We start from the raw sequence: 27,999 nt of genomic DNA, 5'->3' as shown, positions 1-27,999 counted from the left end.
GTGGGGCTGTGCCCCACACTGTGTCGTGCCGTGGGGCTGTGCCCTGTGCTGTGCCCCACACCGTGCCGTGCCGTGGGGCTGTGCAGGGTGCTATGTCTCTCTCCGTGCCCGGCGCCGTGGGGCAGAGCCGGGCTGAGCTCGACACGGAAGGACGGGCCGGTGCTGGGGCTCTGGGGGCGCCGCCGTGCCCGGGGGGGGTTCGGGAGGTGGGGGGGGGGGTGTCGGTGTGTCCCTGGGGTCCCGTCCGCCCCGCTCCCCCCCCCCCCCCCATCCCGGCTCCTCGCACGTGGTGCGGGCGGACTGCCCTTCCCGTCGTGCCCCGCGCGCCGCCCCGCCCCTCCCTTCCCTCCCTTCCCCTCCCTGGGCGCGGCCCCGGAGACCCCGTAGCGAGGGCAGGTGCGCGCGCAGCGGCGGTTGGCGGCGCTGAGGGAGCGCGAGCGCGCGGCGCGGGGGGGGGGGCCGGGCCGGGCCGGGCCGGGGGCGGCCGTTGCGCAGCTCGGGGAGCGCCCCGGGGGGGGGGGGGGGGCGGGGAGGGAAGAAACACGGCGAGGAGCGCCCGCCCGCAACCCGCGACCTGCCACCGCCACCGGAGGGACGAGCCGGGCGCGGCCCCGGATCCCGCCGAGGAGCCGCCGCCATGAACAGCGTGGGAGGCGCCGACGAGATCGGGTGAGGAGGGAGTTGGGGGGGGGGAGGAAGTAAAGGCGGGGCGGGGGTCCGGCCCTCCCCCCCCCCCCCCCGCGCCCTTTCCCGGCCGAGGGGTGAGAGCCGCGGGGGGGGGGGGGGCCCTCAGTGCCGTCCCGCCGCCGGGCCCGTCCGCCATGCTGGGCCCCTGCGGCCCGGGAGGGTGGTGCCCCCCCCCCATCACGTGACCGGCCCGCGCCGGGCTGCGGCGGCAGGTGCGCGCGGCCAAGGTCACCGCCGCCCGCGGGGGGGGGGGGCGGTGTGTGGAGGGGAGCCGGTTTATTTTCCCCTTTTCCATCCTCAACGAGGGGAGCGGGGGGGTAAAACCCGCCCGGTGTCTCCGTTCCCGTGACTCATCAGGGCTCTCCCCGCCTGTCCCCGGCCGGCACCGAGGCTCCGCTCCGGGGGAACGGCCGGACAAAGGCGGCGTCCCCCCCGTCCCCCCCCCCCCAGCACCGCAGGCCCCGCCGCCCGTAGCCGCATCCTGCTCGCCCTCCTTCGGGGGCCAGAAAAACGGGCCGAAAAGCGGCGGTTTTAGCTGCGAGGCCTCCGGGAGGTTTAGCGGCTGCTCCGGACTGACAGCCCGAGCTGCGGCGGTGTTTGGCCGCTGCAGTGCTCGGCTGGAAGGCCGGCTCTGTGGCGAGAGGGTGGGCACGTTAGATCTGAAAACAGCAAAAATAAAATAAATAAGAAGATTGCCTTAGCTTTCGCCACAAGTTTTGGCCCAGAACGTGCGCGCCATAACTGGTCACCTTCTTTGAAACTGGTCACCTTCTTTGAAACTGGTCACCTTCTTTGAAACTGGAGTTCTCCTGCTCTCTCCTGTAAGCTGCTTATTTACCGCGCGTGTCCTTAATTTGCACAGTCTTAAAAATACGAGGGGCAGGATCACTGTTTTGAGTGTAACATGTGGCTACCAACAGCGCATATTGCATGAGGCATGTTAAAATAGGTAGCTTTTGCTCTGAAAGTGTTTTTATTTGGTCTTGGGGGCCTTAAATCGCTGGGGGGGGCTGTAGGTGAGCGCAGGCTGCGAGTTCCGCCCTGAAATACTGTCAGCTTCTATCCCGACCGGGCCCATCTGGCACAGAGCTCGCTCCCAGTTCCAGACTGCTTAGCTTGTGATCCTTCTGAGTTGTAATCAGATTGGAAAGGACTGGGTTTTAATCGGAAGTGGTAATTATTTTTTTTTTTTTTTTCCCTTTTCTCCTCCCCCAGAAGTGCTCAAACGGAAAGGTGAAAGCGTGGAACAAACTGCAGTTTTAGTCAGCTGCCTGTAGTTGTGTGAAGGAAGTTCTATTTTGAAAGCTGTTGTGAGATGCAGGGCCTCATAGGAAGTTGCGGATCTAACCGATCTTCTGGACAGAGATTTTAAGTTAAGAAGAAATCCTCAGGAAGGCTGTAGGCCTCGCAGTCGTGTCGATGGGAGTAGGCAGGGCCTTGGGAGTGTTATTTGCTGTAATTAGTGCTTGGGACTATTTCAGATGAAAGAAAAGTGCTGATCTTGAGATCCTCTGCCCTGCAGGATGTAGCTCATTGGACTGCGCTAAGAGAAATGATAGATGTTAATCAACCTGCCAGATTATTTTACGTAAGCAAATAGATTGCGCTTTTGTTGAGTTTTGGCACTTCTTAAAATACCTGTGTGTGCTTTCTTACTGATTCTGGGGTTAGCTGTTTCAGTGATGGATGCATTTGCGGTGGAAAGTAATAAATTAGCAAGTGAAGTTTGTCAGGAAATAGTTGAAGCGGAACACGTGGGTTTGTGAAACTTGGTTAAAACTTGCTGTATGTACCATAACTTCTGGAGAGTCCCTACTGCGCTTCCTGCTCCGGAGCTGAGGGATGCTGCTGCTTCAGGTGCCCGTGTCTGTCGGTGTCCTCCATGCACCGGGGTGCGGTGCACACCGTTGTACGGTTGTTCACGGCAGAGAGAGAGAGAGACCTGCCCGAAGGAACGGGCTGGTGTTTTGTCTTCTCATCAGGCTCCTGCTGGGGAATTGCTTTACATTCCCTTGGGGATGGACTGCAGCATCCTCCAAACGCTGCAGCCTGTAAACATGTGGCTTTATGGAGGGGTGTGTTTCTGAGGGTGTGTAAATAGGTGTGAGGACAGTGATGTCAGCAGGCTCAAACCCGTGGCATCATTTTAATAACTACCAGCCCAGAAGCTGTTTGAACACGAAGTTTTATGGGTGGCAGCGTACGTAGGACCACATGAAGGGGCTGGTGATGGAAGCTGAGCACAGGGAATCCAATGCCCACCTGGCCTTACTCCGTACCCCTGTCTTGTGCGGAATTGCGTTTAGATTTTGTGTTGGGTAGGGATTAGGGATTAGTGAACTCTTGCCTTTGCTCTGTGTGTTCAAACCGATCCATCGGGAGTCAGGATGGGATACTCCTGGCTTCTGGCATTCTATAGTGTGTGTATAAATAGAAGCTGTGTATTTACATACAGCTGCTGCAGTTGACCTTAGGCAACCCCGCTTTTTTGTTTGTTTAAATGTATGTAGGGTGACTACAAATAATTAATAGTGGAATTGGAAGGTTTCAGTGACCACTGACTGCGGGGAGTCCTCCGTCCCTGCAGACAGCTTCATGTTATGTCAGAACATAGCTGGTATTTTTAGATTGACCTTTTATAGATTGGGCTTAGATACCAAGCTATCAAATTTAGTTTTTGTTTTGGTTTTTTTTTTTTTTTTTTTGTAATAAAAATCCCAAAATGTAGCTAGCACATAGTCATAGGCTACATCAAAAGTTTAATCTGCATATAGCATTAGATAGATTATTTTTTTTTTCTTTGCTCTTAGGAAATAAAGTTTCCTTTTAGAACTTACTTTCCCTGAAGGTAGTGGCATAAGGAAGAGCACACGGATTTGTGGGTGGGTGCTGGGTGCGGAGAGAAAAGGTGCGAAAGGGACAGTTGATCTCCCAGGGGGTCTGTGTGTGGTGACGACTCCGGTGAAGTTGGGCTGTTCCCAGACAATGACCTGTTGCTGGGAACTGACGCCCGGAGCCAGCTCTTTGCCAGCAGAGGGAGGCGGGGGAGTTTTCCTGTCCTTGAGAAGAACTCGCTCATCCTGGAAGGTGCCAGCAGAAACCAGCCCCGCTTTCCGTGGTGTCCTGCTCCTGCTGGTGTCAGAGGCGTTACGGAGCAGATGCAGCCGCTGCCTCCTGCCACGCTGCGGAGCCGGAGCTTTGCCCGTCGCCGGCGCAGTTATTTCCTGGGGCTTTGGTCTGTGCTGAACAGTCTGTCTTTTATTTGAAAGGCAAGACTCGTGTCCCTCTCAGCTACTGCCTTAGAAATGCAATTAGCCTCGCTGGAACGAGACTGGTGGGTACCGGGTAATACTGGATTTAGTCCCTGTTGCTGTTGCACGAGGGTCCTGACGTGATGCCGTGTCGCAGAAATGAATCAAAGTGGGACGGGGCTGCTGGTTTGTCTGCAAACTGCCCTGTTCCACAGCACCTTCTGGGGACAAGGCTCTCACTTCACCAATGCTCCCTGTGCACCAGCAGCTCTCTGGCTGGGGCGGCTGGTTTCTTAGTGCCAAAAAAAGCAGGTGAGAGGAAGTTTAATTTATTTTTATTTTGTTAGGGGAACTTCAGCTTTCCCCGTGGAAGTGAAGGTGCAGTAATTCTCGGCTCAGCTATACTGGGGTATATCTGAGGGCAAGTAGAATGCAAAGCAGAACATGGTTGCTCTCTCTGAGGCCTGATACAAGGAATAGAGAGCATCCTCCAAAGATAAATTGTCCCAGCACTTGTCTGTGCAGACGCACGAAACTATCGACAGAAGAGCTTTTGCATTGGTGCTTCTTATTGGAAAGGGCCAAGTGTTGAGGTGGCTTTAAGCTAACCTTTTAATTATGGGGTGAATTACTTTGCGTGGAAGTTCTGTCACACCCTAAGGCCGATGAAGTTGCAGAGCAGGCGGCTGGCATCGCCCCGCTCCTCTCTCTGCACTTCCCCAAGCTCTTCGACATGCTCCAACAGGAATGGGGCAGATTCGGATGTGCTTTTCAGAAGACAAGTTCATTCAGATTTGTCTTAAGTTTTGAGCGTGGATCTTAGTTTGGGTTTGAGCCATGACTTTCTCACCTAGTTGCAGATATCGCTAAACTAGATTGTAAAATGGTTTCATAACTAATTGCTGAATTAGCGCAACTCTGTTATTTAGTACTTGCCTCACAAGTTTGTCTTCTATCTTAGACTCGAACTTGGTAGTTCTACTTTTGCTTTCATTTAGCTAGAAGATAATGGTGGACAAAAGTGATTCTGACTGGTCTGTCTAGGTGAGCGAGGGAGCAGCACATAAAAGGAATGGATAAAGGGTTTTTTTGTTTATTTTAATCAGCAGTTTAAGGACTTTTCTTTGAGAACACAGGGGCAAGGAAGCCTGAGGGCTGACTTCAGCTTTTTTTGATCCGAGTATGGGAAAAAACTGGTATGCTTTCAGTTTTACCCAAGTATAGAAATTTCAGGTGATGCCTGAATCCAACCACTGCATCTCGTTCAGCATTTCTTCCCATGGAGCCTTTCAGCTGTGATTCCCGTTGGGCTTTGACCTTGTGGCCCGTGAAAGCTGGACACATCATCCCAGGGCAGATGCACTCGCATTGCTTATTATTTGTGTGTTGCTATTAAATAACTTCAACCACTGGCATTATTTTTCATATGGAGGTGCCTCTAACTGTAGGAGATGGTAACATGAAGTGTATAAACGTCAGTCTCTGGTGTTATTTTTGCTCCAATACCTGATACAAAGGGCTGCAGCGGCTGTGTTGCTAGTGTATTTTTGTAGAATAATGTTTTTTAAATCCTATTTCAGTTGTAAATTGCCTTTCTGGTAACTGTCCTGGTGCTAGGTAGCAAAGGCATGTAGGAGAGCTCAGCTGTTCTTCAGTCTTGGTTTTGGAGGCCCAGTGCAGGACTGTGCACACCTCTTGATCCTCGACCTGGGATTAAAGTGTTAATGGGACGGATGTGGGTGTTTAAATGAGAATGTTTGGTTTGGGGGCAGTTTGCTTTAGCTCAGAAGTTTGGGATTTTGTTTTCATCCTTAAATTGGAACTGCATGGACCCTGCAGCTGTTTTTTGTGCTGCTAGAAGTTCTGTAAGTGACTTAGAGCTGAGGATCCTTAGGCCTTGACAGGAATCCAGGCATCCTGTTTTAATTGAGGTGGGGTTAACCAGGTAGAATGACTTTATAATGGCGTTCTTGGATCACTGTTCAAATTTCAGTGATGCTTTTACACATATTTTTCTGACCTATGTAGTGTTCCATGCTGGAACTCCTTATGCCTCAAATAAATGTACTGAGTGTCATATTCTCTGTTGTTGGGTTTTTTTTTACTTCTGGGTGTTGTGGCAAATTCTCAAAGCAGCACTGCCTTCTCAAATACCTGGAAATAAGAAGTTTGGAGGAACTTAGGCTTTTCTGATATTTTTGTCTTCTTTTTGCTTAAAAGAATAAAATGCACTTCTTTAATAACCTTACAATCTCTGTTCACACTTGTGGCACACAAAACGGATGCTTCAGTTTTATGTGAGTCTTCATGAAACAGAAGGTAGTTGTCCCGAAGAATAGTGAATTGTAGTGAAGGCCGGGCTCTGTAGTGCATTGTGGAGGCCTCGCTACCACCAGACCCTCCAGAATAGCTGACTTCTGTGTTAAATAAGAAGTAGCATCTGTGGTATAGCGCCCTAAAACTGCTGTGTGCTTCGTTTGCAGAAAACTGTTTGTGGGTGGCTTGGACTGGAGCACGACACAAGGTAAGCTATGTATTCTACAGGCGTTGGGCCGGGCTTTGGGAGCAGCAAAACAACCTACAGATACGTAGCTTTTTAACAGACAATACTGTGGTAGGAAAAATGGGATGACGTTCTACTGCTCTCTTCTGTTAAATGAATAGAATTTTCTGTAGAGAGAGTTCAAATCTATGTTAATCGCTTTTGGTTTTATATTTTTGATCAGTGTTTGGGATTGAAGTTTTTTTGTCAACTCGGTGACAATTTTTTATAATTGCTTTACTACGATACTGTTCTGTTGTCTGAGTGGAAATAAAGCAGTATGTACCATTTGTCTAGAGGAAGTAAAATGTAATCATTTTCAAAATGAGTTTGAAGTTGTTTACCTGTTTGCCTATCTATTGCCTCATAATTGCGAACACGGCCTCATAACGTTAATACCTGGTTCTCTTTAATATATGCCTTTTTTTTTTTTTTTTTTTACAGAAACCCTCCGTAGCTACTTCTCTCAGTATGGAGAAGTTGTAGACTGTGTAATAATGAAAGACAAAACAACAAACCAGTCTCGAGGATTTGGATTTGTCAAATTTAAAGATCCCAACTGTGTGGGCACAGTGCTGGCCAGTAGACCTCACACGTTAGATGGCCGAAATGTAAGTTGCTTTTGTGTTTTGTCCTTTTCTTTTTTTGGCTCCAAACTGCTCCAAAGATGTTTTACATTTTGGCTTCTTATTCGCAGACTGGACAGTGTAAAAGTTACCTGATTGTTGGTTTTAATTTATTGTAAGACAGCTTTAACTCAAATGGTTTGTGTCACTTTGTAGAAGCCATGTATTGACGATAGCTTTGGTCTGAGGAGCTGGATCCCAGCAGTGCTGTGTTCAGCTGCCAGAAACCTAACTTTTAGAACAATATTCTGCATGCTGAGATCTGACCAAACTGGAACTTCTTCCAGATTGATCCAAAGCCATGTACACCTAGGGGGATGCAGCCAGAGAGGACACGACCGAAGGAAGGATGGGTAAGGAAAGATCCTTGGTGTATCCTGCCTCTTTTCCAAGATTGGGCTTAATTGCTGGCAGTTTCATTGAATTCCCTTGGATTATATCCATAGTTTTAAATTAGGAGTCAGTATGCAGGCCTTGAGCGTAAATTTTATTTCCGAAAAATGTTTTCTATTTAGATTTCCATGGTAAGACTCCAAGTACCACACAGCGTTAAGGAACGTTTCGTGTTTGCCTTAAACTCAGTTTGTGGGTGTGATGTTTTCTTAAGCTCTTGGCCACGTTTTCAGTTGAGTTCTTCAGGTTTTGAAACCAGTGTCTGGAAGTGCACTCACACTGATACTCTCCTCCAGCCAACTTCACACCCTGCGGGTTAATGTGATTTCGTTAGAAAACGAGTAAATGGCCCCAGAACACAGTCCCCGGTTCTCTGATCTTCCGAAGAACAGAGACTGGGTTCTGACTGTGAACACGAAACCGCTGAGCTCTGAGTGTGCGGTTGCTTCACTTTAATGACAAGGAAACTTCAAGCCTGGAGATGGCTCCCCCCCAGCCTGCGAGAGACCATTGTTCATGTTTAAGTATAAAATGATAGAAGTAGCCAACTTTATTGTCCTTCTGACTGAATTTTTTCCTCCTTGATTTAGCAGAAAGGATCCAGGAGCGATAACAATAAATCAAATAAAATTTTTGTTGGTGGGATTCCTCATAACTGTGGCGAGACAGAGCTCAGGGAATACTTCAAGAAATTCGGAGTGGTGAGTCATTCAGCATGATGGCAGTTATCAGTCGGTTGCGAGATGCTTTCCCCCCTGCTGCCTTTCCTCAGATTTCATCAAGCTGTCAAATTTTGGGGTTAATTTAGACAAACTGCTGTAGGGACATACAGAAGCATTTTGTGATAAACTGTAGTAAACGTTCATCATCTTGAAATGTATCTTGCTGTTTGTCAAAATCCATTGCTCTGATATGTAACTAACTTTGCTGCTTCTATCTCCTCTTGTTCCCCTGATGCATCGTTCTGTTCCCTTCTTGCAAAAACTCCTGTGTTGAGTTGGCTTAAGTAATTATTTCTCTTGTCGATTCATTACTTACAGCTCAGTGATTTGAAAACTTTTGTTGAATTTTTGGTTTTTATCTGGGAACAGGGAGTACTTCAGTGAGCTTTTTGTCCGAGATCCTTGTCTTTGTGTACAGATAGGGTAAACTTTGCCGCGTCCGGCTGTTATTTTGGTAACAGTAATTGCTTTTAAATCATCAGCTGAGTTCTGCTGTCCCTAGACCCTCCATTCTAGAGACACACTACTGCTCGTGTTCTGTACCTGCTTTCAATTCAGTTTGTAACCTCGGACTGAAATGACGGTATCTTCTGATTTGGGAACCCCCCTTGGCAGGGTTACGTTCCACCAAATACAGAAGGCAACAGCCCTTAAGTGTAAGTGCCTTTAAATGTAAGTAGTAGAACTTTTAACAGCAGTATAGAAACTGGGGAGTCAATGTAGTGTTTTTAATGAGTTATCTTTGGAGAAGTCGAGGTTTTCGGATGTTCTGTAAACACAGTAAAGAGACAGAAGCAGGCACTGATTATTAGACGTGGTAATTGCTTGGTAAATAAGACCGGTGAGAAGAAGAGCGTCCAAATGGACCAGTGGGGAAAAAATTGGCACTGTCACATGGCAGAATCCCCACATGGGGGAGATGTCTCCAGTAGGATGTGTTCAAGAGAGTGTATGTGGTATAATAACCTAAAAAATATGTTTTCTAGCTGTAAATAAAAGCTGAATTTGCTTAAGATTTTAAGATAATAGAAGGGATTCTAGTAAATATCCAAAGATTGACTTGAAGGTGAAGATGTGATTCCATGAGATCACGCACGTTTTGAGACCCCTTTTCTGCATCTGAGAAATTTAAAGGCAGTTCCTTTCAGCTGTTTTAATATTGCCTTTGACATAAACGCTACACCTCTGGTTTTGTTTAAATTGTAGCTCACAGTGGTGCTTACTCTGAAAAAAACCTTGAAGCCCTTGAACAGCTTGCATTTTCCATTTTTTAGTTTTGTTTTTTTTTTTTAAGCTAAAATCACACTGATACTGATCATCCATAACTTACGGGGGTTTGTAATGCTATTTAAAGCATCAATTTATGACTGGGACTCTGTGCCACACTGATATTTAAGTAAGTAATTCAGAGAAGCCGTGCAAATTCTTAAATGCGTTTGGAGTTAAAGCTGCTTTTCATGTTGAGAGTGCAAATGTTTAAAAATGGAAAAAATAATCTTTTAAGAAGCTACACTGATGACTATTATGTTGAAAAACAGAAACCTTTGGGGTTTTTTTAATAGTCAATAGTGTGGGTATAAAGAGTGTGGCGATCTTAATGCGAGATTAAAATCTTAAGTGTGATGAGACCTTAAAGAGCTGCAGCGTAACAGCTTTTCAGAACAGATGAACTCGGGCTTTTCTTAAACTCCTATAAAGAGCAATATTCCCAATTTGTTTGCGCTGCGTTAGGCCAGCCTGGTGTTGATGGCTACATCCAGCATTTAATTGTGCTTTGTGGAGAGAGCGCAGGGAACCAGCCCGTGGTAACTGTTTATATCGCTCCCCTGGCAGCACCCTTAGTAGAATTTCCCTTCTCTCTTCCAGGTCACTGAAGTTGTAATGATCTATGACGCAGAGAAACAGAGGCCCCGAGGTAAAGGCTGATCTAGTTTGTCCTTGAAATTTCTTCATACTCTCCTATAGTCAGATGGCAAACTATTTCACACCATCAGAAAAGGTAGACTTTTTTTTTTTTTTCCCCTACGTTGCCTCAGGAAAAAGAATAATTCACTGGGCAAATATCACTTCGAGTCTCGACTCTTCATCTGCAGCTTTAGTTGGTATCTGTGCATTTAAAGTCAGACGTTTCATGTTCATTTATGGGGTTTTTTTGCTAGTCTTTTTAGTGGAATGAAATTTGATTCTCTAGCCGCTCCTGTGGCTTAAGGTACTAATGGTGGGGGGAAAAAAATGAACAGATTTTCCTCCTGTTCCCCACAAAAGGTATGTCGATGTCTGTAATTGCATGGGGGGGCTACTCCGGTTCAGAGTATTTCTGAACACGAGATTAGAGCAGAATCCATCCATTTTGTGCTTTTTGTTTTGGTTAAATGGCTTCACTTAAAGAAAAACACTTCTTAAACTACACAAAATAATTCTGAAATCTATATATTTTGATTGGGGCGTGTAATCCCTGTATGGTATACTAATTTTAAAAAAAAACAAACAACAACAAACAAAACCAAACCCCAAAACCTGGAAGTTTCACCAGACTATTGAATCAAGGTGGTAACCTTTGGTCAAAATACGAAGCAAGTTTCATGTCATCCACTCCCATTGCATCTCTCATCTGTTTGACAATTAAGAGGCAATAATTCAAATACGTGAAGCTTAGTTGCACTGACCACCCTGTAGCATGTTCTACATGCTAGAGAATAGTTTGCCATCTGAACTTTCATTTCTCTTCTGACTCATTATTAAGAAATATATTCTTCACTTCATATTTATTAAGCTGTTAAGTCTTAGTTTTATTTTTAATTTAGACATACATCCTTAGTGACATATTTAAGTGTTTCATAGTAAAGTATGGTAATGTTAAGTAAGTTCTTTTTTTTTTTTTTTTTTTTCTTTTCTCTCTGTGAATTGTTTGACTGTGATTAACGATATCTCTTTAGATTTCTTCTCTCTAGGTGATAATTTATCACAGAGGTACAGGCCAGTTCCACAGTCAGAGGAGGGACGGGCTTTGTCTTTTATTGGAGTGTAAACGAAGTTTCAATATATTTGTTTTTTTGTTTTCTTGCTTTAGCTACCTTAATCTTCTTTCAACAGATACCTTTTATTTAAGCGGAATGTAAATTCATCTATTCAAACGCTCTAGAGCATCTGATTTTCCATAGAGGAGGCAGTGGAGACAGAGATACGGGCATCTGAATATAATTTATTGCCGAAGTTCTGAAATATTTCAGTAATTGTTGTATCATCTACATCTTTGCAATATTTAACGCAGCCTCTGAGCAAAAGGTACTAAAGCATCATGCCTGGTCTGGATTAATCCTCATCTCAATTAATGGCTTCTCTGCTTAAAGCTATACTAAAAAAAAAAAAAAAATAAAAAAAAATAGAGGGCTTTGGGTGGACTGCTCAGGTGGGAGCTTAGAGCAGAAGTTTGAAAACCTCCCTTGTCTCCATCCAGTGTGTGCTGCAGAGTGCTCTCTCTCCTCATTCACCTGACTTCTTCAACTTCTTGAATCCTCTTGCTCTGGCTTTCGTTTTTGTTGGGTTACGTTATTTTATGTAGGGTGGTAACTAACTGTCATCTCCAAAAATGGCCTTGTTAGTCCCTGGGGGCGTGCGAGGAAAAATTCCTCGTGGTTTGCATTGGGCACTCCTGGTCACGCATCCCAGAACACATTTTCTCTTGCCTTCTCTTTCTCATCTCTGTTCTGTTGCAGAGTGCTGCTCTGCCTACACACTCGTCCTTTTAACACGGTACCTAAATGACTATATATTTATAACATTTAAAAGGCCGATTCCCTGCCATCTTCTGCTTGTGCCATTCTGAATTTCGCCTTCTTCCATTAACTCCGCCATCCTTGCGTTCTGAACAGATCCCTTGCTGCATGTCATTTTACGGGTTAGCTGCTAGGAGGAGGGAAAAATTATCCTCGTTACTAATCCTGGTAGCATTCCTCCGGCTCCCGCTCCTCGAGAGGATGCTGGGAACCAGTCTGGGCTGGTGTCAGAGCCGCAGCGATGCCCTTGAGGAGCCAGCTCTGTCTCTTCAAGTACCCGAGTCCTCTCTGCTCGCTCGCGCTCTCCTCCTGCCTCTCCTGCGAGCTTTCATCGGAGTTCCTTTCAGTCCCAGTCCCAGCGCAGGCAGCCTCTCGCATCTCAAAAGAAACGGTGCCTTTGTTGCAGCCTCTGCTTCTCGTGTTTTCTATTCTTGGCTGAGCCAACAACTGGGAAGTAATTTACAGGTTCTCGCTGTGTTTGTTCTCTCCCTGCCCTTGGCTGCACACCAGCGTCATTGCTCCCGTCGGCGCTCCGCTCCCATTCCTGCTAAAGGCAGTTCCTTTCTCTGGTCCTCAATAAAGTCCTGTCCTTCCGAAAATAATGCTACGGGATGAGAGACTTTATCACTTTAACTGTATTTAAAATTTCACGTTGTTGTACTCTGATTTCTTCACTATTCCTTATCTTGTGGTGTTTGGCCCTTTTAAACCCTTTCTTATTTATTTATTTTTTTCTTTACTGGCTTCCTCAATGACCTCTTATTCTCCTTCCTCCTCCAAACCCCATCCCACAATACATTCCCCTCCTTCAGTCTTCTTGGAATCAAGTTAAACAGGCAGCCTTCACATGTAGATGGTATCCATCATTTTTCTTTCCCGTGCCTTTTTTAGGTAAAGGCAGCAATACCAAATGTGTGACTTAAATACAAATACTTCTCTTTTGGCTCTAATACTTAGGTTTCTAGTTAACCTCAGACAAATATATTGTGATGAAATGCTGCTCTCAGCTTTGAGGCTGCTTTCATCACAGGTCAACAAAACTTCGTTTATACTGCCAGTCTCTTGTGTGTGGGAAATGCTAATTTTTTTCCTTTTTATTTTAAGTTTATTTTAGTGATGTCTTTTGCTCTTGTTGCTGACAGCAGAATTTGACCTGCTGGAATCTATTTTGGCCTGTATCTTTGTGTATTTTTTTATATATATAAACTTCTCTACAATAGGCCTCTTTGGGCTTACCCAACCCAGTTGGATAAGCTCAGAGAGACACTAACTGTTATAGATACTGTATTTCTGTTTAACGCTTTAGAGCAATATATGGCTGCTGTCAGCACTAGCTGCAAAGCAAAATGCAAACCAAGGGGGAAATCTTGGGTTTCAGAAAAGCAGAAATGCATCCATGTTCCATATGCTTTTGATGCCGCACCTCGTTTTTTCTTTCTAATTTTGATTGCTCTCCCCTTAGCTAATCTGAAGAATGGCACAGATTCTGTACTGCATGTGTTCCCCTTCCCCGGGCCGGTGGTCACACCGCGATCAGTGGTTGATGGCATGAACCAGCCTCCGCGTTCTGTGGAATTAACCACTTATTTTGCCACTCTCTCGGCAGTATCAGCAGCTACAACCTAAGTGCAGTGGTTCTCAAAGTGCCACCTCAAAAAGCGACTTCGTCCTTGGGGCTTTCCCTCTTTTTTCCGGTGTTTTCTACAGGCATCAGACTCTCCCCTGGTGCCCTTTCCAAAGCCGCTGGGTTCAGCCGAGGGCTATGGCCAGATGGAAGGGGATGAGCCACTCCTGGGGTTCTGGGGCAAAAAGAGGGGCTGAAAAGTATTGCCTAGATTTTTCAAGAGAAAAGCGGCAGGAAATATAAGAAATAAAACAGATGAAGGGCCATGATGGCGAGTATCCCGTTCTGTATAGGCAACACTTCTTTAGTTGCCAGGGGTTGCTGTGTTTGGAAGGAATTGGAAGGAATAATGTCTATTTTCTAAGGTCTGGAAATCTTGAGAACCTCTGATCTAGGTTGTGAGTTTCTGAAGCTTCTCATTCATCCATGGAGTGGTAAAATTTTTCATGCTTTAACAGCTACATTTCAAAGACAACTTTCTTATTTTCCACAGAAAATACTCCCTAATTGGAAGATGGGATAAGGGATGGGAGGAAGTTGCTTTGCAGCTTTGGGGAACAGGGACATAATAGCTCGGGGAACCTGGTCTGAATCACAGATAGGAGCAGCTTTAATCTGCTGTCCCACAAGTATTTTGTTTTTAATCCTGTGGCACAGTTATATTTATGACTATATTAGCACTTTTTTTCCATTTCCTGGTAGGTGGGTTAGGAAGAAAAATTAAAAGATGGTTAACAAGCTCAGTTCGTAAGTTGCATGTGTGAAACCAAGATGAGGCATTAATTGCCTGGTTACAGGAAGTATCCATTGCAATTTTCTCAGATTGACTTTTTTTGAAAATTTAACACAAGTCTCGGTTATCTGAAACCCCTGCTTGAACCCTTGGTCCGCCCCTAATACTGTTCATCATCCTGTTTTGTGTCACAACACCCTGCTACCTTGATTCACTCTTCGTCGTTGGCTAGGTTTTGGATTTATTACTTTCGAGGACGAACAATCAGTGGACCAGGCTGTCAACATGCATTTTCACGACATCATGGGCAAAAAAGTGTGTAGTTGTAGTTTTATTTTACCTTAAGAAAGAACCAAGTCTTGGGCAACTGGCGATTTCACTGGTGAATAAAGGTTATTGATTCAGTCAGGCGGGAGAGCACGTCTGTCCAAATTCCAGGCTTTATCCATGAAGGTGGGGAAAGTCTTCGGAGTTTGCTTGAACAGGCGAGGGACGGGTCGTGCAGGGCTTGGCCCGTGGAGGAGAGACGGGGCTGGAAATCCTGAGAATTGGGGCTGGGGGGTGCTCTGGTTTGGGGAAGGCCTTGTTCTGACAGACCTGGGGGGCTGCTGGGGCTGGGCACCGCTTAGGGGACACAGGGTTGCTGATGGCCACCTTGCTGTCAGCTCTGCCTGGGGGCAAAGGGTAGGAATTAGTTGTTTCCAGCTGTTTGAAAATCAGAACCCCAGTGAAATCTGAGTTGTTCAAGGCTTGGTTTAAGATACCACTCCTTCAGATGTGGATTTGATACTCAAATTTTGAGGTGGTGCAAGACAATCTACTTTATATAATCTTAAATTTAAAAAGAAAAAGGAAATATAAAAACATCATGAAGGATTGGTTTTTTAAAAAATTGGGTCACTTACTGTGAAACTTTGATACGAACCCACGTACTCTATATAGTATTTAACCACAATGCAGTTAAGTGACCTCTGGTTGTTTCATCTTCATACTGTGTTGTCAGCAAACGGGTGTTCGATAGGGAGGAATTTTGTAGGTTTGCTTTGATGTTACTCGGCAAGGAACGTGCTGGTACCTGTGGAAAAAAAAAAAGCTAGAAGCAAAGTAAATTGATGCAGGGCACCCACATTTTATACCCAGAAAATAATAACTTCTTAAAGAAAAATTAACCCCAGGAAGTTCTGGTAAATATAAAGTCCTTGCAGCTTTACAGTATATCCACAATTTTTAAAGTAACATTAAAACTGCTGAGGTTAGAGTGAGCAGGTTTCGAGGGAACACAAGAACAGTCACTTGCCTTAAATTACTGCATTGTATAATTGTGCATTGTCTTTTAAAGTCTCTCTGTGCTGATATTTCATAAGCGTTTCTTCAGCTAGCAGGGGACATGTACTTGCATATCAGGGCAGTTCCGGTCAGTTATGCAGAATATAATGCTTTTTATTTCCATGAACTCGTTTGGGGGCCGAGGGGTGGGCTGATTTCCTAACAATGGAAACGGAGCAAAGGAAGAAACGTGCTTGTGTAATCGAGAACGTCAGCGCAGGTTCTTGCTTACCAGTGTGTTCCTCCCACGAGCTCTCCCGGGTGCGAGCAAATGCACTGGCAGCAGTAAATTTACCCCGGTACGTGTGTGAATTATCTCTATCCTCTGGGCATCCTCTGCTCTTGCCTTGGAATTGCCTTAAACTTAGACAAACCACTGAAAGGAGAGGTTCTATCCCAGAGCAGCAGTTGGGTGTGAAGGGGGACAAAGGAGAGTACGTCTGTCCCGGCTCTGGGAGAGGATGGAGAACCCTGTGTGAGCCTCTGAAATGGCACCTCCGACACTGCTGCTTTCCAGAAAAACTTCGGTGTGAATTCAGAGTTCTCCCTTCTTTCCCAAACAATGGAATAATTTATTTTTGCCTTTTTTTTTTTTTCCTTTCAGTGACATAAAAACCCCCAGAATAACACAGTTTTTTCCGCTCTGAGGAGCGGAGATGCCTCATTTCATGGTATAAACTGGGCCTTAAGCAGGTGTTGAATTTTAACCCCGGTGCTGGGAATATTGCACAGGGATTTTTCAGTCCTCAGTTTGGCAGTTCACCGCTTCCAAATGTGCACTGAAAAATTAATGGGATTCTTCCACACAGATTAATGAACTCCAGCTACTCCGCTCTCTCCATTGACTAATAATGCCTGCTTTAAAAATGGTATCTCTTTCTTTTTGGTAATTAAAAAGGTATTGCTGAAATGAATCCATATGTTGTTGAAAGGGAAAAAAAATTAAAATTGCAAGAAGGACTCTGCTTTTGTAAGCAATAACTGAATTCCCTCCAGGCAAATGTGTTAAGACTCATTAATTTGAGTCCTTTGAAAAATTCCCTTGGTTCCTCTCTGGAAGGGCCTTCAGCTGACAGAGATTTGGTTACTGTCATGTCGAATGTCCTTGGGGCATCTGCGCGGGCTGGGGGCGGGGGGCTTTGTCCTTGCCTTGTGCCTGTTTCCTGTTTGTTCTCTGACATGAATGGTTTTTAAGACATGGCAGGAAGAATTCTGAATACTTTATTTTCCATACTACTCAGGCCCATTGATGATTGAGATTTATTTTCTTTGTACTCTGGCACCCATTAAAATTAATCATAAAATAAAAAAAGGCTTTAATTCAGCATGCATGAGTGCTGAGAGGGTTTCATTAAATCAGAAACTGGATTTTTTTTTTTTTTGAGAGGTTTATATTGAATGTGCAGCTTATTTTAAGTAGGTCAAATGCACTTACTCGATGGCTTGGAACACTAGGACATTTTAGCTTTGAATAAAATAAGTTAAGCACTGTGGCTTACTAATTTTAAAAACAGGAGGGCTTTTGTCACTGACTTAACACAGTATGAAGATTTGCTTCTTATTGACTCAACTGTCCATTTTTATTACTTGCATGTTTGTTTACTTTTTTGTTAGATGTAATGTAAGATTCTCTTATCACATCCATTCCCTCTGACATTGTTTGAGTTAATTGAGATTCTTTAAGCGTTAGCCTGGGGAAGGTAAGTCTTTATCTTCCATTAGACATTTAAATAAAAATCTTAAGTTTAAAAACAAACAAACAAGCAAAAAAACCAACCAACCAACTGTGTGTTTCTCAGGTATGAGCAGAGCTGAAATTGTAGTTAGATGGGGTGGGTTAAACTGTAACTTCCAAATGAACCCCAAACGTGTTTGAATGGTTAAAGCATTAGTACCCTTTTTCAGAGCGTACTCTTTACTCAAAGTCCTTTTTTTTTTTTACCGGAAAACATCGTCTTTGTAACTCCTGCCTTAAATGTGAAATTAGTACATAAATACTTGAAAGGATTATGCTTTTTTTAAGTGAAGAGCCGTTGTAAGAGGGTACTGCTGTTTTAAGATTAAAGCCAATGAATACTGTACTCTGATGAAACCTAAGTGATTTGTAGGATGTGTTTTACTTGAAATACCTCAACAGTAGGACTTGTAATGTCTTACCATCATATATATTGTACCTGAGAAACATTTTAAATTACTGGCCTTAAGTTTAATAATTTTAAGTATTTAGACATAAGTCGTAAGATGCTAAGTGTAGTCTTAAGTGTAATTAAGGGTGTGTGTGAAGGGAAGGGGGGTGCATTGCCCTGCAACATCTCTCCTAAAAGGCACCTCTGTTTGTTTAGGTGGAGGTGAAGCGCGCGGAACCTCGGGACAGCAAAAGCCAAACTCCAGGGCCACCCGGTGCCAGTCAGTGGGGAAGTAGGATCATGCCAAGCGCTGCCAACGGCTGGGCAGGTCAGCCCCCTCCGACCTGGCAGCAGGGATACGGCCCTCAAGGTACCGTTTTGGTGTCAGTCACGTGCGCAGGAGTCTTGCCTCTGCACCTTACTGGGAATTTGGTTTTACTGGCAAATAACAGCACTGCCGGGTCTATCAATGCTATTGCTGTGCTGGATTGCTGGTAGCGGAACTAAAAACCCACATGTCAGTTCATCCCAGGGCTGCTGAGATTGTTCCTTCACTTCTTTTACCAAAAACCTTTGTTTCATAGGGCAGGAATCAGTGGGTTTTGCTGGGTCTAGTGTGTGTCCCAGGCTGTGCTTCACCTCTTTGGTTCTGCCTCTCCCCAAACACAATCGCGTGGTTTTGGGTAACGCGGAGGAGGTGTTGAGACAGCTCAAGGGCTCCAGTTGTGACTCCAGCTGTGGGATTATGGGCTGCCTGAGACCCTGATGAAAAATTGTATTGAAATAATGGCTTTTCAAGGATGAGGCAGTTTCAAAGGAAGCTATGAGTAAAATTTGAAAGGGCTGAGAGAAAAACAGATGGTCTTGTCTTTGGATTTTATTGCTTAATGTAGCCTGGAAAAATAACAAGCAGCTATGGGGGTAGCAGTGGTGCAGGGGAGCACTTAATGCATATAATTTTCTTGATTTAGCTTGAACCCTTCAGGGCTGAAAGGAGCAGCCGTGTGTTTTGGGTTTGATGGCTCTAAACCCCCACAAGATTTTGAAGACAGGATAAATACGCTGAGTTCATCCAAAGACGGGTTTGATAACTTCTGGAGAAATAGGGTGGTATAATTGAGTTGCGTTTGACAGAACAGAACTTGCTTGCTCTGATAGATGAGGAATCTTCACCTGGGGGGCTAAAGGGAGTGTCATGGCTTCGTCTCGTGCTGCAATGGATGATACCTCGGTGGAGGGATGGCTTGTTTCCCCATGGTGCTTATTAACTTGAAAGCTGCAGCTGAGGCTTTGACATTCTGCACAGATGTGCTAATCTGCAACTGCGCAAATTGAGAAACTAGATTATTTTCAATGTGGTTAGTTGTAGAGAAAATGATATCTGATCTACTGGAAAGATTAACGTAAGACATAAATGCATTTATCTTTCAATCTTAATGCTGCGACGAATACAGAAGATTATGTTTTTATGGTTCAAAAACTTCAAAAATGACTATGATAAGCCTGGTAGTAAATTAAAAACACTTTGGCTGTGTAGTCTGCTGTGATTCCCAGTACTTTTGTTCTTCACACTAGTATGATTTCTTGCACTTGGTGTGCCCACAGTTCTTGAGCTCTCCACCTGATCTGAGTTTGGGGACTGCTGTCTCTCTTGCATGTTATTTGCTGAATGATTCAGAGGCTATTCAGAAATAGTGAATTTTAGTGAATAAATAAATTTTAGTGAATAGTGAAAAAAACTATTTCTTGGACCATAAAAATAGATCTGTAGGGGATACTGGGAGGGTACTCGGTCTATTCCAGAGCCCAGAGCAAGATCAACTTTCTTTTAAATCATTCCCGTTCCATAGTATGTGGCTTCAGTGCCTGTGTAAGTCACTTGTTTTTGTTCTGTTTTAGGGATGTGGGTGCCAGCAGGACAGGCGATTGGTAAGTACGTTACATGGGACCAATTTTAAACGAGAAATTCTACTGAGCGAGGGTGCTGTTTCTTTAAGAGTTCACAGCGATTTGTGGATTTCTGTAGTATTTAACCTACATTTAAAAGCTTGATTGAATTTGTCCTGAAAGAACACAGGAGAAGATAGTGTGTTCTTAACAACTCAGTAATGGGAGCTGACATACATCCTGCTGTTGCCAACCACGCTAATTTGTTATCAAGGAATTACATTCTAAACTGCAATTATTTGCAGTAGGGATGCATAGAGGACAAATATTTCCCAAAGTCAGAATTCATAGAAGGCTGAGACTGCGTCTGAAATGTATCAGCTTTACCCCATCTAGAGGATGCTGACTTAAGCAGCAGCTTCTCATTATTAAGCCACTTTAGTTCTTGGTTTCTCTCTATCTTTCTAGGTGGATATGGACCACCTCCTCCAGGAAGAGGAGCTCCTCCACCACCACCACCATTTACCTCATACATAGTCTCTACACCTCCCGGAGGATTCCCGCCTCCGCAAGGATTTCCACAGGGCTATGGCACCCCTCCACCATTTAGTAAGTGACCTACGGGATTTCCAGTACAGTCTGTCTCCAAATTCAGTTTTCAGCTTTTGCTTATCTTCCTCTGCACTTGGATTTTTTTTTTTTTTTTCCCTACGTTTCAGCTATCCTTAGATGTTTATCCTAGGTTAAATATTCCAAGCTGTAATTATAAGTATTTTTGTCTGTGAGTTGGGTTACTTTTTTCTTGGCTACGGTAATCATTTGTTCTCTGCTCTAAATCTGTGTTGCTAAAAGAATTTAGATTTATTGTGTACCCCTGTGACGACATCCGAGAGAAAAGTTAGAGATTACTGTGTGGTGACTGGGGCTAGACACGGGCTGGGATTTTCGGAGAAGCTTAAGGAATTAAGGTCACAACTAGCATTGGAAATATAATAGGATTTTGGCAACGACCCCCTCAGGCCACCTTTTGAAAAGTCTGGTCACAAACCTGGTTTAAAACAGAAGGTGGAAAATACCACCCAGTTATCTTGAGCTGCTTGTTCTGCTATGAGGGTGCTGTTTGTTTGGGGTACCTTTTTTTTCCTCTAAGATCTTGAGTTATATGGCTTCGTCTTTGTGTCTCTCACATGCACATGTGAGCGCAGAGTTGGGTCCCCAGTTCTACCTCATCGCTTCCTCTGTGCTGGTGTAGCTGGAGTTTTCCTCTGGGGGAAGATTTCTCATGATAGAAGGTTTGTTGTTGGGGTCTTTTAGCCACAGTGGTTGCCAGCAGGGTGCTTGCCAGCCACAGTGGTTGCCAGAATTACTGTATGGCCAGCTGTCGATAACAAACACTTTGGTTTTAAGAGACTTAAAGGTATTTTTAAAGAAGCTTCTCATACCTTAAGGCCAAGCAAGAAGCCAGGGTGGGGTTCACCCATGTCTTTTCACGTGTATTGTACTTTCCTCCTGTTCCAGGTTTTGGTTATGGTGCTCCACCTCCTCCGCCTGACCAGTTTGCCCCACCTGGAGTACCCCCTCCACCTGCCACTCCAGGGGCAGCACCACTAGCTTTTCCTCCACCACCACCACCATCTCAGGCAACTCAGGACATGAGCAAACCCCCAACTGCTCAGCCAGAATTCCCTTATAGTCAGTTTGGTAAGTAACCGCGTATCAAATAAACTCCGCTTGAGCTTTCTCCCCTTCCTGCTTTTCCCTTATATTTGGGTAGAAAGTCAGTGTTTGGAAACATTTGCTGGCACTGAAGGCCCTTCCCTCCAGGATGGGAACGCCAGCCACCAGCTCTCAAGCGATCCTTAAATCACGCAGTATTCTAGCCAGAGGGGACTTTCTTAATCAGCTCTAAAACATTGCCTGGATGCTGGGAAATAGTCTGCAGAGACTTGTGCACTGGTGGGATAAACTACTGACTTGCACTCTCCCTGAATCTGTATTTAAAACTCGTTTTTTTTCCCCTCCAAGAGCTCATGATGGAGCTCGGAGTCAGCTTTTTTGTGTGACTGACTGGAATCAGACGTGAAGGGTAAGAACAGCATGGAGGGGCGAGCAGTGTGGGTGTAAGAACCTGAGCTGTGTGCCCTTCCCTCCCTCCCCCTGCTCTTTTCCTGTCTGTCTGAAGTCTGTAATGCTTAATTGTGCCGTGCAGATCGCTGTTGCAGATACCTGATAGAAGACAGTGATGAGTTTTAAGCCAGTCAGACAGTACCACCATAAAGATTAATAAATTGCTCTACAAGTGCTAGTGCTGAGTAAAATCCCTGCTCCTCCCCGTGGAAGCTGAGAGGGAATTTCTCATCTTGCTCTTCCTCTTGGCCCTATTTTTGAGCAGTGATGTCCAAAGATGTGGCACACTGCTGGGTTTTTTCCTCTTTTTTTTTTTTTTTTTTTTTTTTTTTAAAGGGATTGTAATTGGTCATTTTTTAACTTCTCAAGTGACCTTTCTGCAGGCAGGCCCATGGATTTCTAGGCCCGTGGATTTAGGCTGTTCCCCACTGGAACAAGTTCTCCACCACCACACGTGGTGCCTGCAGAAGCTCTTCTGAAATCAACGCTTCGTCAAGTTACTTAAATAGATGCTATTCCAAGTTCCAAAAATGTAAAACAGGCTCTGAAGGAAGAGGAGCCTTTCAGATGTGTTTATAAAGCAAACATATGTTCTCATGCTGATGAATTGGAGATGTTTTTCGATTTGTTTGTTATAAACACAGTTGCTTTCACAGAGAGCTTTGCCCTTGTGACTCAAGAGGAAGTTTTCCTTGTCTTGCCAGAGCTTGTCTCTTTGCAGACTCTTTTTGAAGGGGGGATGGGACCTATTAAATAAGGATAAATCCGTGCACAATCCCTTTTGTTCAGTGGGAAGCCAATGTCTGAGATGTGTTGGAAGTTTAGGAAGAATCTCTTTTCCAACATAGTGCAAAACGGGAGGGGGCATTCCAGTATTTGGTGTGTGTAGTACCCCTGGTGTGTGTTCGGAAGCCTCTTTAGCAGTGAAATTTTTCAGGTGCTCTTAGTCTGTTAAGAGTGCTGGGGAGGAAGAGGAAGAAGGCTGAGAAGGGTAGTTTTTCAAACCATAACCGCAGTTAGTCTCTCACCTCGAGTGCTTTTCTAACCTGAAAGCTGTTAGAAGCATTGACGGGGACAGAGGTGTTCAATCCTGCAGGACCACAGAGTCATCCGCCTGTTAGGAAAGTTAACGTGTAAAACCTTTCAGACTTTTTTTTTTTAAAGAGCTTCAGCACTTGATGTGATCACAAATGAGTTAGCAGCATTGCTGTGCAATAGGCAGTCTAGCCGATCTGCATGTATTTACATAAATGCATAAAGCTTATGGGCTTGAAAGAGGCCCCGAGTTATCTTATCGTTGTGGCGTTTTTAAGATTTGTCCTGGCTTGACAGCATCTTAAATGCTGCCGTGTTTAAAGCCAGGCTGAATGTAAGCACTAGTGAATTAAACACTAACAAGGGTGCATCTCCCTCACCCTGAAAAATTATCTCTGCACAGGGCTCTCTGGGGGTTCGGCGCCCTGGTCTCCTCATTTCTTACTAGGGCTGGGTTCCTATTCTCAAGACCCTTCAGGCTACGCGCCAATACTTTGTTTACACTCTTATGGTCAGGCTGAGCAGTGAGAAGCCTAGGTAGGTGGTGCCTCTTTACAACCAATGCTCTTGATGTATCTGCCGTGGGGAAATTAACTTGTGTTTCTTGCAGGGCCTCTTTTAAGAGGGTGGGGGGGAAAAAAGTGCGGCTCAAATGTTTACTTTTGTGAGTAAGGGCAATACAGTTCTGTGTGGTGGTACCTGGCTGAAGTGAACCCTCCCGCCTGACGTGTGACTGATGCTGCCCTTCGCTCCCGAGCCGCTGCTTCGGCGAGGCTTTATCCCGTGTAACCCAACTGAGCTCAGGTTCTTGAGCGGGGCAGTAAAAGCCTCGTGGCTGGGGCGGCGCTGGGAGAGCGGCGGCGCTGGGGCAGGCGGGGAGCCGCGGCAGGAGCTGAGAAAGCAGGGGGGAGACAATATCTGGCTGTTCAGGTTTATGCTGTAGGTTTCCTTTGTGATAGACAAATTGAGAACTGTGGTTTCCGCCACTCGAAGCTGTAACACTGCAGTGTACAGTGAGAAATAACTTGATGATTTTTTTTTTTTCCCCAACTCTGAGCCTCACCCCTTGACAAACAATTAAATTGTATTTTTGGTTGCCTGCTTATGTCCGTCTGAAAAAAAACGGCTGGATTAGCATTTTGGGCTAATAGAAGCCTGTGATAGATGTGTTTTAAGGCTCATTAGTGGTAGCAAGTCCTGAGAGACAGGCAGAGCTTGAAATTGAAATACTGAAGACATGCTAAGAGACTTTGTTTTGGATTAAGAGAGTTAAACCTGCTTTAAGCCTGCACAGAGAGAAGCAGAACTGCAGGAACGTACTTAGTAATTAGGATTCTTAATACCATCTTTCATAGCAGAGGCTTGCACTGATGCCACTGTTATGATTAAGAGTCGTATTTAATTACAGGAACTTTTACTAAATTTCTCAGTGTCCTGAATTTACGTTTAGCCGTCTTTCATGTTGACAGCAAGAATTCCAGCAAGTCTTTCGTCTTCGCCCTTCCTCCCTATTCCCAAATTCTCCTCACTCTGAACCCACTGGGAACCCGGCCTTTGGTGCGGCTCCCGTCACAGGGCAGTGGGTGCAGGAGGACAGTGTGGCAGAAGAAGTGTTTAATTCCTCAGATTGAGGAAGAACGAGATCAAAGTGAACTTGAAGCCTGCGTTAGTGTAAAATTCAGTAGAGGCAGGACGCTGGAGTCGGTCCCTGCCTGCGCTGCTCCCCAGCCGGGCCAGCAGTGGGGCAGCAAGTTTGAGATGGGGCTTTGTTTTTTGAACTTGGAATAAATCTACTTCAGCCTGCCCGGGCCCTGAGTTTCTGGGGAAGGACATTAGTTCTTTCTAAGGGCAGCTTTGGACCAAGGGTTCCATTGTGAAGTTTATAATGGGTTCAGTAGTCACAGCCTTTGCCAACTTTGCCCCCTCAGGTTTCAATTTACGTTTTTTTTTTTAATTGATTATTCCTTGAGAGAGAGGCTGATGAGTTAATTAAAATACATATTCAGGCAGCAGCACTCTGGGTTTTTTTTTTTTTTTTTTTTTTTGAAAGGGAGTTTAAGATTGTCTTCTCCAGCGTGTCTTCTCAGCGAGGGAAGTTGTTGGCTGTCGAGGGCCGATGGTGAAGCTGACGCTGCAGAGCCAGAAGCGCTGCGCTGGCAGTGCCAGGGGTTTAAGAGCCTGCAGGTTTCAGGGAAAAACTTCCTTGCGACATCTGCGTCTCTGCTGAACCTGACAGTCCTAGTTTCTTGCCAATAAACAGCCCGTCCCAAGCAAAAATTAAATTCGGAATGAGCTGACAGCAAACCTACAGGCCACTTGAAGCATCTGAACAGCCGTAACGGGGTGCTTTAGCTCCAGCCTGGGTAGGGTTACCCCAAAAGTGAAAACTACTCTTTCTGCCTCCCTGTTCTTCCTGCTTTTTGCCCATTCCTTCTGTAGGAGGAGGTAAATAATGGCAAGAAGGGAAAGCAGCTGCTTATCGTTAAGGTGTCAGAGCGAGGAGTTTGTTCCTGGGCCGTGCAGGGGGAGGGACGGGGGCAGGATTTGGGTTGGTGGCTCCTCCACGCGCGCGGGCGGCTCCGGAGGCTGACTCTGCCCTTCTCCCCTTCTCCCCAGGGTATGGACAAGACTTGAGTGGGTTTGGACAAGGTTTCTCTGATCCCAGCCAGCAGCCCCCTCCCTACGGAGGCCCCTCGGTGCAGCCCTCCAGTGGCCCCCCCGCCGGAGGAAGCGGGTTTGGACGAGGACAGAACCACAACGTGCAAGGATTTCACCCCTACAGGCGCTAGCGGGGGCTGGCCATCAGGGAATTCTGTCCACGCAGGGATGTCTGGAACCAGCCCAACCCAGCAATCCCAGACTTCTGAACTTGTGACAATCACATACTTGATGGAAGAAAAACCTAACAACGTTTTTGGTTTTTTTTTTTTTTTTTTTGGTTTTTTTTTTTGGGGGGGGGTGGGGGAAGATGGCTTCTGAAGGCAAAGCTGTGGGTGTTTGGACTGCAGTTTTTAAATATTTTCCTTTCTCTAACCCATCAGCACAAATAAAGAAAATGTCACTGGTTCAAACTACAGGGTTTTAAAAATGTCTTCAGCTTTAATTCAAAACTTCAGGTTTCTTTTTTTTGAAATTATTTTTCCTGAGCCTTTGTTTTACCGTATATTGTAAACTTTTATGTTTAAAAGAAAAAAAAAAAATATATACATTTACAGATTGTGAAATTTTTAAGAGAAATTTTCTACTATGTATGCTGGCTTATTTTTTAATTTAAAACAGGGTTTCCGTTAGCGCTGTTGGAAGTGAGGGCGAGCTGCAACCCCCTTACTCCCGACACGAGCGGTTGGGGGCGGATGGTTCAGAAACTCTGGGAGTTCAAAAGAAATCTACTGAGTGCATTCTGCTGTTGCGACCCGCCGGCGCGGGAGCGGGGCCGGGGCAGACTCGTCGGACGCACAGAGTCACTTACGGAAGCGCAGCCTTGAGATCTGTCGCTTCAAACGCTTTTTCCGATCCTCTGTGGATTTCGTTAGGGGTTAACGGAGGCCTTGTTAAGATGTAGATTTCCCTCAGGCAAAAAGGTTTAGGTGCATTTTGCACTAACCAGTGATTACCCCTGGTTTGAATAAAGAGAAGTACATTTGGATTAGAAACACAAGCCTGTCTCCATTTTTTTTTTTTTCTTTTCTTTTTTTTTTTTCTTTGGACAAAAAATAAGTTCCTTGCGAATTTGTGTTTTCATGAAAAATCAATTGGCAGCCTTGGGGAGAAAAAAAAAAAATAATCACCTCTTAACAGCAGTGGCCAGGCGTGCGCTGAGCCTCAGCGGCCCTTGGGCCACCGGCGCTGGGGACCGCGTCGGCTCCTGGGGCTGGGGGGGGGGATTTTGGGGGGGGACGGACATGGACACCACCACGTTGTGCTTTGTCACCACTGCTCTGGGATTCGAGGTGGTTGAAGGTGGGGGGGGGGTGTCTTGCGCCAAGTCTGGAGTCTCCCGCGTGTCGGTGGCAGCGATGAGCGGGTTGGATGCTGCTGCTCCTCCTCTCGCCTCGGGGGCTCCAAGGCCCCGTGAAGAGTGGGTTCTTCACGCCGCAGGGAGCACCTGGAGGTCCCTCACGGGTTTGTGCCCCTCCAGGAGGGTGCCCCTTGTCTCTCTTCCCCCCCCAGAGCCTGTCCTGGAGCAGGAACCGTGCTCTCGCTGCCTGGGGTTGGTCTCCTTACCCTCTACCTCCTGTTTTGGGGTGGTTTTGCCCTGTAACTGCTCAGAGCAGCATAAAACGGGTAAAATGTGGATTTGTGAGCATCTCGCTCTGTAGATTGGTGGCCGTAACTTCGACCGGACTCCAGTGTTGGTCTCCTGTAGATATGAGCTGCTGCCTCAAAACCTCACCTGGTCTGAGGACCCTTCCCCAGAGGGGGGTGTGTGTGTGCTGCGGGTGCACAGCTGTGCTCGTTAGTCCTGCTCTCGTTAATCACTGTTAATAGGCCTTAACTCTGCAGGAGCGGGTAGCGCACTGCTGCGGGTTGAGAAGACCCTTGGCCGGTGTGGAGGTGGCCTTGCTCAGCACGACGTGTCCCTGGGGCGGGAGGTCGCTGGGTTCCTCTCGGAAGGACTGTGGTGAGTTCAGAGGGTTCTTCTCTGGTTCCTGTGGATGGTACCGGTTCCGCTCCCCGGGGAATCCTCGTGGCTCGGCTCCTCGCTCCCTTCCTTCCAGGAGCACCAAGCCTGTGGAGCCTCCCTGCTGGAGCGGGAGCCGCTGCTCCCCCGTTCCCCGGTGACACGGTGTAGTGCGGGACCAGTGGAAGGAGACTCATCCCTGTTCTGCTGCCTTTCAAGCTCTCCTTGGGGAAAAGGCTTTGGAGACGGACACCTTCTGCCCACAACCAGCCGTTACATCCACCCGAAACTCATCTCTGCCCAGGGACGAGCCGAGAAAGGAGCTGGAGCTTCTCTGCTTCCCCGGGAGCAGCGGGGTCGGGGCCTGGTGGAGAGCGATGTCCTCGGGATGGGACAGAGGAGGCACCTTGGGTAACATCCGCGTGGCCTTGTCATCCGTCCTGCTCTCCAGCCTTGTCTGCAGCGTCTGTCCTTGCTTCAAACCACCGCTCGCAGCCGGAGCTGGAGAAGGTGCCCGGCTCCT

At 45.9% G+C, this 27,999-nt stretch overlaps 1 protein-coding gene across 2 annotated transcripts; it reads left to right on the top strand.

Moving 5' to 3' along the window:
• Window positions 1-516: 516 nt before the first annotated feature.
• Window positions 517-26,505, top strand: DAZAP1 (DAZ associated protein 1). 2 transcript variants are annotated; one of them, XM_074163738.1, is made up of 12 exons: window positions 517-669; window positions 6,422-6,462; window positions 6,925-7,091; window positions 7,394-7,459; window positions 8,090-8,200; window positions 10,088-10,136; window positions 14,587-14,669; window positions 18,023-18,176; window positions 19,706-19,735; window positions 20,162-20,302; window positions 21,212-21,394; window positions 25,472-26,505. In XM_074163738.1, exons 1-12 carry the CDS (start codon window positions 638-640, stop codon window positions 25,642-25,644), a joined length of 1,230 nt encoding a protein of 409 aa, XP_074019839.1. In that variant the 5' UTR covers window positions 517-637; the 3' UTR covers window positions 25,645-26,505. The 2 variants fall into 2 exon arrangements, with proteins under 2 accessions (XP_074019839.1, XP_074019841.1); XM_074163740.1 differs by having other exon boundaries at window positions 8,093-8,200; window positions 25,472-26,499.
• The last annotated feature ends 1,494 nt before the right edge of the window (window positions 26,506-27,999 follow it).

Source organism: Numenius arquata, chromosome 25 (genome assembly GCF_964106895.1).
Source record: "Numenius arquata chromosome 25, bNumArq3.hap1.1, whole genome shotgun sequence".
Lineage (NCBI taxonomy): Eukaryota > Metazoa > Chordata > Aves > Charadriiformes > Scolopacidae > Numenius > Numenius arquata.
This window is presented reverse-complemented; position numbering and strand designations above follow the sequence as displayed.